Source organism: Centropristis striata, chromosome 22 (genome assembly GCF_030273125.1).
Source record: "Centropristis striata isolate RG_2023a ecotype Rhode Island chromosome 22, C.striata_1.0, whole genome shotgun sequence".
Lineage (NCBI taxonomy): Eukaryota > Metazoa > Chordata > Actinopteri > Perciformes > Serranidae > Centropristis > Centropristis striata.
This window is the reverse complement of record NC_081538.1, coordinates 23,589,455-23,601,487: the sequence shown is the minus strand read 5'-3', so window position 1 is coordinate 23,601,487 and position 12,033 is coordinate 23,589,455. Positions and strand designations below refer to the sequence as shown.

The following is a 12,033-nucleotide window of genomic DNA, read 5'->3' as shown; positions in this document are numbered from 1 at the left end:
CTCCCCGTCGCTCTCTCTCTCTCTCTCTCTTCTTTCTCCCTCTTTCTCTTCTTTGCTCTCCGACTCTCTCCTCTCTTACCCTTCCTCTCCCTCTCATCATCCTCTGACTCTAACAAAAGCGGGTAAGTTGTGAGGATGTATAACTGACCTCCTGGATATCACCATTGTCTCAGCCATTTTGCCCTGTCTGCCATCTCTCCTGTCTGTCCCGCCATCCGTCTTCTCCCCCCCGAAAGACCAGTGCCAAAAGCTGACGTCTCTTATCTATCTATCTGTGTATCTCTCTATCCTTCATGGCCGTTGACGACGCCATTATCTTTCTTTTTTCATTTACCACCTGAAGATGTTTCTTCCCCCCTTCTTACAGTTCAATGGCAGCTGCATCCATGGCTGGACAGAGAATGTGCCGCCGCTAGAAACTGGGGCCCAATTTTTAATACCCGGAATGTCTTCCTCTCCTTATATGTGTCTCTATCTATTTGTGTGAAAATAACCAGCTGTAATATCTGGTTATGGGAATGTTCTTTTTGTTTGTATGATTTGTCATAACTGTTTCCTTACTTCCCTTTCCCCAGCTATGTTCAGTGGATGTATTTCTCCATGCATTAGACCTGACCTGAACATAAAAAACATGAGCTATCTCCCCCATGTTGCTGGATAGATAAGACAGTGAATGTACCTGCTTGTGTTTGGACGAACACATTTCCTCTGTCACCTGTAGGCTTCCGTACGCCATGTATGCTGTGTTTAAGTGCCCTTTCACTGTACTGAGGCCTTCAACGCTCAGACATGTATCATATTTATTACCGAGCCCACTCTTTTCCATTTGTCAAGTTCTTTGACAACACACTCAGGGATTGTTGATTCTTGAGTTTTTTGTTGTTATGAAATGTGTTCACTAAACAGAATAAGAACTGCATTGTTTTTTTCGGCGTGTGGGTGTGAGTGTGTTCCTTGGTCCCCCCGTTTTGTCGGGGCATTTTTTAGGCTGTTTATAAGCTCTCCGTGTCTGGACGAGAGTGGGAGGATTCAGCACAATACAAATAGCTCGGTGCGTGACAGACCGAGAGCATCTATTCACTGCTCTTTGTCGATAAGGTGCAATTTACATCGCACTGCGAGGCAAAACAAAACACCGCTCAGCCCTCTTAGGTTACACTTGAACACCTGCTAAAAACAAAACAAAAAAGGAAAGACGTGGAGCGCAGCCCAGACAATGCGAAGAAAAGTTACTTTTAAAAATACCCCCGCTGCATGATTCAACAAAAGTATCAGTGTGAAAACAATCTCTCTCAGCAGAATACATTCGGAGTGGCTGAACTGGGATGAGTCGGGCAATTGTGCTTAGATTGGCAATGCAGTATCCACAGTGCTGTCCAGGTGTGTGTGTGTGTGTGTGTGTTCTTGTACTTCCTACATAGTGAGGACCACAACACGTTTTATTAACCAACAGAGTGAGGGCATTTTTGCAAAGTGAGCACATTTCGGCCGGTCCTCACTTCTTTAAAGGCTTTTTTGAGATTTCAGACTTTGTTTTAAGGGTTAAGGTAACATGATAATGATAATTAGGGTGAATTCGGGTAATGTGGGACACTTTTTACAATTTTGATTTTGTTATATTTTTCTAAATTTAAAAATATTTTATGTAATTTCAGTCACATGACACCCATGGTAGACCAATAGTAAAGGTTTTGATGACTGTATTTACTTTAAGCAGGAAATAAACCAGCGAAACCGTAAGTGTCCCCCATTACCCGAATCCATCCTAACTGAAACGGTATTGTGTGGTTAGAAAACTAACTAAAATTATAGCCAATACCCAACAAATACCCCATTAAAACTAACTGAATTTGAAAACAAAAATTCACAACAAAATTAAAACTTTTAACCTTGCAAGGGAATTCACTATTACAATGAAGGCCCTCACAAAGATAGAAGTACAAGAATGTGTGTGTGTGTGTGTGTTGGACGTACCCTCAGATTGCACAGTTTTATTCTGCATCTTGATCCAGATCTGCTTACAGTTAGAGATGGCTCATAGTTTCCTTTAAAGAATATTTGGTGCATTCAAATGCTCCTCAATTGGCCGTTATCCCGAGATGGGAAGTTGTGCTTCTGACTCTGTTCATGAGCTTTAAGTGGTAATGCTACAAATAAGATTTGTTGTATTTTATTGATTTTAAGTGTCTAAACAACATGTTTTTTATTCCCTAAAACAACTTTTCTAATCTAATCAAGATGACTGCGTTCCATTGCCATTGTTGCCATTGTTTTAATGCACAATGTTATCCAGAAAATGTCTGTGTTGTTTTCCATGAAAACAAACTGTTTTATTCATGAAACGAGTTACAAAATGAACCGAAAATATAGTAAAGACATTGACAAGGGTAGAAATATTAATTTTAACCTGAACAAATCTCCAACTTTACCTCTAGATACTCAACCAGCCTGAGGAAGGATAATTTTATTGCTTCTTAAATCAGCACAAAACAGTTTTCAGCTGTGCTAACATAATGCTCAGGTGTTTTAATGATCAATGAACCTTTCAACACAATAAACGTGGATTAACACAATGTGCCACTGGAACGCAGGACAATATATAATAGATATTTCATAAGAAAATCAGTTGTTTCCAGCTTTAATAGTCATTTACCACATTAACAATGTCTACACTGTATGTCTGTGATTTTAATTTTAAAAAACTGTGCTTTTCTTTCAAAAATAAGGACATTTCTAAATGACCCCAAACTTTTGAGCGGTAGTGTATATGTGATAGAAAATCAGGTCCTCTTTAATGTAGTAAAGATTGACAACACAATCCATTTAAGAGCTTCTCCTTTCCCTTCTGGAGCTTTGCACCATATTACACCATCTTCATGAGCAGATCGTTTGCTTAAACTGCTCCAGAACAGCTACTAAATGGGCCTTATGCTGAGATTATTACATCACCTGCTGTTTCAAGGCCAAAAATGAACTCCGAGCCTCAATTGGCGAAGATTTAATGACATTTGATACAGTTGTGGGGAAAAAGTCGGACAAAATGTGCCTTGTTTCTTGGCCGTAATGACCTTAACTTTCAGCTCATACCATTAAAACATGTTAAGTAGTTGTGACATGCTGCTAAAAACACTAAATAACATCCAGGTCCAATACATTTCGGCACCCAAGGGTGGTTTTACTTTCCACTAGCGGTGTATTTAAGATTATAAATACTGTAGGTGTATGACAGGGAGAATGTCAATGTCAGGATTAGGGATTTGGGAATGAATTCACTCGCTGAATGCCCTCATAAGTTGAGTAATACAAAGCCTTCGTGTGTGTGTATGTGTGAGTGTGTCTGTGTGTGTGTGTGTGTGTGTGTGTGTGTGTGTGTGTGTGTGTGTGTGTGTGTGTGTGTGTGTGTCTGAGTGTAGCTACAGTTGCGACACTCTGGCAGCACAGAGATGAATGATAAATCGCTGCTCTTTTCAACGCTCTTAGTGTACAGGCTGGACAAGGAGATAAAGTGTGTTTGAGTACGCTCCTCATGTATTATACACACACACACCCAGTCTTCAGTACACACACGTGCAGACAGGACACTGTTACTTACGGGGATTTGTGAAAAGCAGTGTGCTGGAGTGCGGATGAGAGAGTTTAAGATGGTGTGCTGTTGTATCAGAGTTGAAAAATGTGTGTTTATTACATATACAAGCACATGTGTTCATACGAGGTCTCCTCTGTCCCCGCCTCCAGACACGAGCTATTGGAGGAGGCCAGGAGAAAGGGTTTACCTTTCGCCCAATGGGACGGTCCAACAGTTGTAGCCTGGCTGGAGGTAAGACGTCACTGTGCTAAGAAAATATTCAGACCTCCATCAGGTGATGTTTCATTACAAATATAATCAACTGCAAACTACTAAAGGCGCATGTAAAGAGCCAAAAGCTTTACTCAGTGAAGAGGAAGAAGTGTTCAAATCCTTAATTTTAGTAAAAGTACTAAAACCACGCTGCAAAAATACTCTTACAAGTAAAGGTCCTATTGAAAGTAAAAGTGCTCAATGAAGAATGTACCTCATATTGGAGAAGCAAATCTGTTTCACGCATGTACAAACACACATTTCTACACTTTTGTTTATTTTAATTTTTAATATTGCAAAAGTAAGGTTATATTTTTGATGTTTCAGGGTGATTTTCAAAGCGATCATGTGACCTCTGAATTCTGACTTAGTTTCATTTAATTTCCTTTGGTTAAAATGTTTTCAAAAGTGTGAAGAAATGTTCAAAATCAGCCAAGCTGTTTGACTGAAAAGTGAGTTTTTCGTATCATACTATACTTAGTCGTTGCACACACGGGAATACTGTTTTTTTCTAAAATATAATGATATATTATAGATAAACACAGTGGTCCGATGTGCCCAAAGGCTAAATATAGTATGATAAAAACAACTCAGTTTTCAGTTAAATGGTTTGCATCTCTGAAACTTTATTTTTATGTAATCAAAAGTTGTACTGTTGGGTACTTGCGCAAAATATATATATAGCTGTACCACATCTCAAGACTTCAGACCAATCAGAACAAGTGTAGTCATATTTTCCTTATCATAGTAAATATAGTCTTTGGGCAAAAATAGGCTAATCTGCCCCCAATTTCAAAAATCTGTATTAATATTAAGTCACACAAGCATTCATCAACAAAACAATGGCTTTACAATTTCTGATGATTCATTGCAGTGAGTCACTCAACTCCTCTGACTGATATTTTTGGACAGCAGGAAAAGCCAAACTGTAGAAACTCTACTGCCCCCTGATGGTCAGTGAACGACCTGCAGCCACCAGCCAACTCATGACCCCACACCACAATGTTCCAGCTCCTCATAGAGTCAAATGGGATTACTGGGTTACTGATACTTGCTGATAAGACGGCATGTTGAGATAAAAATACATATTATATACGTAGCAAGATGGAAAAACAGTGATAATGGACTAGATTATCTGCTGAATAGGATGGTGACAAATGCAATAGCTACTGATAAAAATAAGTCTAACATGTTCCTTTATGACACAGTACATTTAAATAACTAAACCAATTCACGAAAAAGGTGGTTTAACCCTCTGGAGTCTCCAAAAGCACCAAATCCAGACTTCTTCATGACATCCAGACTAGAAAACAAAGCAGCGCGGAGCCCTACTGTAAGTTTACCTCTAAAGTTCTGGCTGTAAACTCCATGAGGCCAGTTTCAGTTTGATGATGATAGACCAAGTAAAACTGGAGACAAGCTCAAATATATTTTGTATAAAATGATAGAACTGGATGTAACCCTCTTATATGTTATATTTGCAACCTTTGGTCCCATTTGCAATATTTCAAATTCTTTATTGAGCATGATAGTGTTTTGAAAGTAAAAAATGTAAAATCACATTTTATGTTGGACTAAAGGACTAAAAAATGACCAAAATAAGACACAAAATGACTAAAAGAAATACACAAAAAGACCCAAAAAATACACAAAAGACTAAAAATGACTAAAAAGACACAAAATGACCAAAAAAGACACAAAATTAGAAGACAAAATGACCAAAAAAACACAGAAGACACAAAATGACTAAAAAAGACACAAAATGAACAAAAAAGACACAAAATGAGAAAACAAAAAGCCGAAAAAAAAACACAGAAGAAGACACAAAATGAACAAAAAAGACACAAAATGAGAAAACAAAAAGCCGAAAAAAAAACACAGAAGAAGACACAAAATGAACAAAAAAGACACAAAATGAGAAAACAAAAAGCCGAAAAAAAAACACAGAAGAAGACACAAAATGAACAAAAAAGACACAAAATGAGAAAACAAAAAGCCGAAAAAAAAACACAGAAGAAGACACAAAATGAACAAAAAAGACACAAAATGAGAAAACAAAAAGCCGAAAAAAAAACACAGAAGAAGACACAAAATGACCAAAAAAAACCACAGAAGAAGACACAAAATGACCAAAAAAAGACACAAAATAACTAAAAAAGACACAACAAAAGACACAAAATGACTTACAAAGACACGAAAAGACATGAAAAACAAAATAGCCCAAGACTCCAAAGAGTTAAGCATGAACAACCAGATTTTAATCCCCCATTCTCTCCGTCTCCTCTCCCCTCATCAGCTGTGGTTGGGAATGCCGGCCTGGTACGTGGCGGCGTGCCGTGCCAACGTGAAGAGCGGAGCCATCATGTCGGCCCTGTCCGACACTGAGATCCAGAGAGAGATCGGGATCAGTAACCCTCTGCACCGCCTCAAACTTCGCCTGGCCATCCAGGAAATGGTCTCCCTCACCAGCCCCTCGGCACCGCCCACCTCCAGAACCGTGAGTTGTAGAGAAAATATGGGAACTCGGACGTAAGCTGGAATTTTAGTCGTGCAAACATTTGTTGAACACGGAGCTGATCAGGAGGAAGAAGTTATCTTATAAATTTGGGGGTTAGAAATGGAAAAGGATTACAATTCGATCTTTAAAATGTTTTAGTAACTCTTTCTTGCTGCAAATTAGATCAACTCTCTGTTCATTATGAAGCTGAAATAACTCACAGACTGTTTGCTTAGTACAAAGACTAGAAATGGGGGAATCCAGTTAGTAGCCTGGCTGTGTAGGAAAGTAACAAAATCTGCCTCCCAGCAAATCAAAAACTCAAAAATGAAATGGATATTTCAACCTTAAAAAGACCATTTTTATATAAATCACTCATCCTGTGTTACCGTGAATTCTAGTAGAAAACGTTGTTTTTCTCACATGCCCCCAGATTGAACGAAGAATCCGAAAATTAAGAATTTTTTTAAAGAATGGAAGTAAATGGTTGCTAAGATAAGACCAAGTGAGTAATTTATATACAAATGGTGAAATATGTCTTTTAAACAAAATTCTAAAAAAAATTACAATTTGTGTTTTTATGGATGGTTATTAATGTTCTTAAGTAAGCTTTAGAGGTGTTGGTTAGCAATTTTTGCAACTTTATGACAAAGCCAGACTCAATTTTTCTCCCTGTGTCTAGTCTTTATGGCAAACAACACTAACAGGCTGCTAATACCAACTTAATATTGAACCAGTAACTCTTGCAAGAAAGAAAAAGAAAAGAAATTCCCAAAATGTAGAATAGTTCCCTTCAACAAAATTGAAAGTTTGGCCTAGCATGCTAACCTGGCTAGGCCAGTATAGCTTTTTTTCCTCCAACCCTCTTACTCGTGACTCCATTCTGCTGTTATTAGCTAGAATGAGTTGTTTAAAAATAAACAACATAATTTCTGCCTCCATATCAGCCCTGACAAATGGTTGTATGACTGATTGTCTCTCTGCTTACATGCACGACGCCTCCAGACACGAGTGACACGTGTGTAGGCGGGTGACAGCAGACAAATGATTAGCAAACATAGCAGTTACAGTCACACCCTGCACACTTTAAATCCTACAGTCTTTACGATAAGTAAGTGAATAGAACAGTGGGAGTCGCTGAATAGCCCGCTTTGTAGAACATTGCTCCAGTGTGTGCTGCAGTTTAGCTCTCCAGTTATTCAACACCATAGCCGCTTTCATAGCTCCCTGTTGTCATGGTAATTGCATACGGTCTCTAAGGACTCTGCTGCTCCTTAATGATAGCGACTGTTCACACTGCAGAGCAAGGACTAATATGCTTTATGCCGAAGGTACACAAACAATGCAGACCATACATCATGCAGACGTGAGAAGTTGTGCGCTGTTATATAAACCCAGCTGAGAATATTGTTCTGAGTCTCTGCACAATACTATCCATGCATGCAGTAGTCATAACTCATGAGCACTTGCACCTTTTCTGTCTTCTCCTGTTGTAAAATAACACCAGCAGTACTCTTGTATTCCACCCTCCTGTTCCCCCTTTACCTCTCCCTCTCATCTACCACTTAGCTCCACTTCCACACCTCATGAAACTTTCATTACAAAGCGCGCAACTCCGAGCGCCCGATCAAAAGTCCCCCAACTGTGACGGGCCCTCCGCCTATTGTCGCACTTAAAACCCCCCACACTTTAAAGAAGGGGTTAATTGACCTTGTAAATATGGTTTGACGTGTATGTCAAGCAGAAAATTGAGGGAGGGAGGGGAAGAATTGGTCCATTTTACCTCCGCTGTTACAACCGGATCCCCTTCTAACATGCAGTGACGGAGTCCTGTTCCTCGCTGTGGCTGCAGAACAATGACTTCTGCTACAGTGACACAGCAATGTCTCAAAATGAATAACAGTTATGGTGGAAAAAAGGGTCGGTTCACACAAATCACACAAATACTTCATTTAAACAAAGAATTTGCAAATCATCGCATCTCTCGTTTTCACAATGTTCCAACTAATTTGGACTCTTGGTTGTATTTACATTATTTTGCGGCCATGATGCATTCACAGGTGCATCTCAATATATTTAGAATATCATAGAAAAGTTTATTTGTGTCAGTAATTCGATTCAAAAAGTGGTAATAACACATTATATAGATCCATTGCACACAGTGAAACATTTCATGGCTTACATTTAATGAATACCTAAAATTCAGTGTCTCAAAAAAAATTGAATATTACTGAAGACCAATTTTAAAAAGTACGTTTAATATGGAAATGTTGGCCTCTGAAAAGTATGTCCATCTATCTGCACTCAATACTTTGCTGGGGCTATTTGACTTGAACTGCTGGAAATTGACTTTTACATCATATTCTAATTCATTGAGATGCACCTGTACATGCGTTTCAGGCAAGGAGGAAATTCTTTATATCATAGGTCAACATGTCACACACTGTAATAAATTATTCTGTAGTCATTTCATTTTACTTAATATATTTGATAAAATGTATTAAATATAAATGCGTCCTTGATTTTGAGGCAGTTGTTTAAGTACCTTTAATATAAAAATAGAGAGATAGAATCTACTTATTTTGACCACATTAAACATAATCTTTATGTGTATGTAATTCTAAATCAAGAGAATTTTGAATGAATCCAACACAATAGAATTAGTCCGTTTTTAATTGACAGGCACTTCCTGTTAAGTTGTTATTAACTCAACTTGTAACGTAGTTAGATTTAATTAATAATATTGCTTGCAATATTTTGCCTCAATTTTATTGAGTAGCTATTGTTAGGAGTCACAGGACCCTGTTTAGTGATTGGCTGCAGTTCAATGTGAAAAGTGAAACTATCTCCATGTTTTAGTTTGGCGGCACTTGTTTTATTTTTATTGCATTATGTTTTATGAGCCTCATCAGTCAACCTTTAGTTTAAAAAAGCATCCATAAGACAAATGGACTTTTAAATCCTTATGAATCACATCTATAAAGTTTTATGACTATTGGTATAGTGCATCAGAAAGTCTTTTCTGTAGTTTGAGTGAACCGACCCTTTCCTAGCAGCATACAGATGGAGAGGGATGAGTAATGTGGGGTTTATGTGTGTGTTTGTGTTGGTGATACTAATTTATTTGGTCCTACGTGTTGTGCATGGCAGCTGTCTGTCATTTGTGTTATCTGTATATGTACCGTATGCCGACGATGCCGGGATGTTCTGTGCTGTACTGTGTTGTGTTTTTGTCCTCTTCATTTGCCCTTTGGCCCCCTTTTTGTGGGCTTAGGGGCCAGTTCATGATCTGACTGTGATGCTATAACACTATTGGCTTACAGTGGTGCTGCTCTTCTTCTTTAACACTGCTTGCCCCTCCTACCGGACCTCTACTACCAACCCTGCCGCTGCTGCTGCTGCTGCTCTGTCTCTCGGGCTCTGCCCCTTGTAGCCGTCAGGCAATGTATGGGTGACCCATGAGGAGATGGAGACCATGGCAGCCCCTTCCAAAACGGTCAGTCCCCTTGTGTCCTTTACCGTCAGCCTCTTCTTTCTGTCTCTGTCAGTCATGTGTGCCTGGGTGTGGGAGTGGATATGGGAGGAAAGACTGGTGGGTGGCGACTGATGGAGAAGCATGCGTCATTTAACCCCTCTCCTTATCTGTGAACCTTTTTTCAACACTCATTTCAAACTGGATTTCAGACGGAGGAGCCTCTGTCAGTGATATGTATGTATGTTTGGCCTGAAGCCTTTTGTAGCCGACGATGGCTCAGCGAAGGTGTGAATCATTTTTTGCTGAAGTTTGACTCAGTTCATCTCCATTATAAAAGGTCATGACTCATCAGGGCTAGACTGTCTGGCTATTACTGTGGTACTATTATTAAAACACCATCTAAAACTCACCACATACCATATTTCTAAAAGTTATATTACATGCATTTAGCTTCTTCAAGTGTAAACATCCCCAAGTCGTCAAATTCAGCAGGTTGTTTAGTGGCCTTAAGCTTCACACAATGATTCTATGTGGTGGTGCAGCTGCAGTTGTTGCAGGAGTAAAGGAAGTCAGATAATGTAGTATAAAGAGCAACAAAGTATGTGAAGGGAGGAGTTCGGGGTACATGGATGGGTCAGAAAACACACTTGGTGAGTTTTCACCAAGGAGGCAGCTGTTTTTATATCATGTGAAAACCAAAGTCAATCTCAACTTGACTTAACTTTTGTATGCAGGTTAATTAATAATACATACTTAAGTTGCATACGTAACATTCTTGATTCAATAACAAATGTACTACTTTACCTACTTTACTACTTTAACCGAAACCAAAATATTTTCCTAAACCTAATACGAATACAAAAACATTGTCCACAACATGGATACATAAGACAAAACATAGTCACAAAATACACATCATGGACCTGAATCAGACAGAAGAAATTCCTCAACTGGAAGTTTTAGCAAAAAATGTTATATTCAATATTAGGCCTTTTTGGGTTCATCAGATACTGATAAAATAAAAGTAAAAAAATATATAAAATAAAATAGTATTAGTCAGGTGGCTTAGGACCAGATTTGAGAATAGTTGGGTCACGCTGGACGAAAGCACCACATATTTTCTACATGTTCTCCATCACCATAAGTTTCAATTTTTGATGGGAGCCACTCCATCAAGATTGTGGCCATATAAAATCTATTAGAACATTTGAAATATATCTTCCAAGCCACTTAGAAAGTCAATCTTGGTGTCAAAATAAACATTTTCTGGGTCAAGGAATCCTTTAAAGCTATTGAGAATATCACTAGATGATTATTTGATCAAATAGATATGAACATTTTGGCCATGTATTTACGTAATTTTCAACTAATTTCCAAAGTGGTCGGACATACATTGATATAGGTCATATACATGTATTGTGAATATATATATATATATACAAAACAGACTTCAGCAACTAAGAGAACTACTTCCAGAACATTGCTTCCAAAAAAGGTTTTCCTTTGTCAGAAGTACAGAAAGTGACTCATTTTTCTAAGTAGACACTGGTAAAAACTATATTATTTGTACCAGATACAACCAGAGCTAAAAGCCAATTTCATACCATTTTTTGGGCAGCATTTTAGCCCATTAGTAACCTTTTTCCAAACTAAATGCAGACTGTCAAACCAGGCCACATGTGAAGGTAAAAAGGTAAAAAAAAAAAATCCCCCTGGAGACGGATTCACTTTACCATTTAGACATCAGATTTCTTGCCTTTTAACTTGCTCAGCAGTAACTTCCACAAGCCTTTTACCATGACTTGAAAGCACCTTGTTGTTAGTCAAGGTTCATGAAAGTGTAGCAGAGGTTGGTAGGAAGAAAGTTTGTTCCTTCATCTGGCTTTCCCTTAGATGTAGGAGCACTAGAACCCAACTCAACTTTGGGTAACAAGCAGGACCAATTTTTGACACTTTTGATAGTAAGAGCGACTAAAACACCTAAATCATGTATGACAGGCAATGCTTAAAATATCTGCCATTTTCTCTGTTTGGGTGCAGCTGCAGGAGATTACAGCGTGCCTTCATTACTTCTTGTAACTCCACTTTTTCTTTCCGTTGTTTCAATCAGAAGTCAGACTCTGAAGAGGGGAGCTGGGCACAGGTGAGACTAAAACTTGCTGGTATTTCTTTCGTCCGCTGAAGGTTTTTCCTGATCTTTTATGCTGACTTGTAATTTCTATC

The 12,033-nt window shown here is 38.5% G+C and overlaps 1 protein-coding gene across 1 annotated transcript in view; it reads left to right on the top strand.

The window, feature by feature from the left end:
* ppfia2 (PTPRF interacting protein alpha 2) overlaps positions 1 to 12,033 on the top strand; it is a 270,055-nt gene that overhangs the window by 245,489 nt on the left and 12,533 nt on the right. Inside the window, exons 21-24 of the mRNA XM_059325903.1 lie at positions 3,736 to 3,817; positions 6,135 to 6,335; positions 9,769 to 9,831; positions 11,921 to 11,953. Coding sequence (XP_059181886.1) covers positions 3,736 to 3,817; positions 6,135 to 6,335; positions 9,769 to 9,831; positions 11,921 to 11,953 — 379 coding nt within the window. The remainder of the gene's footprint in view (positions 1 to 3,735; positions 3,818 to 6,134; positions 6,336 to 9,768; positions 9,832 to 11,920; positions 11,954 to 12,033) is intronic.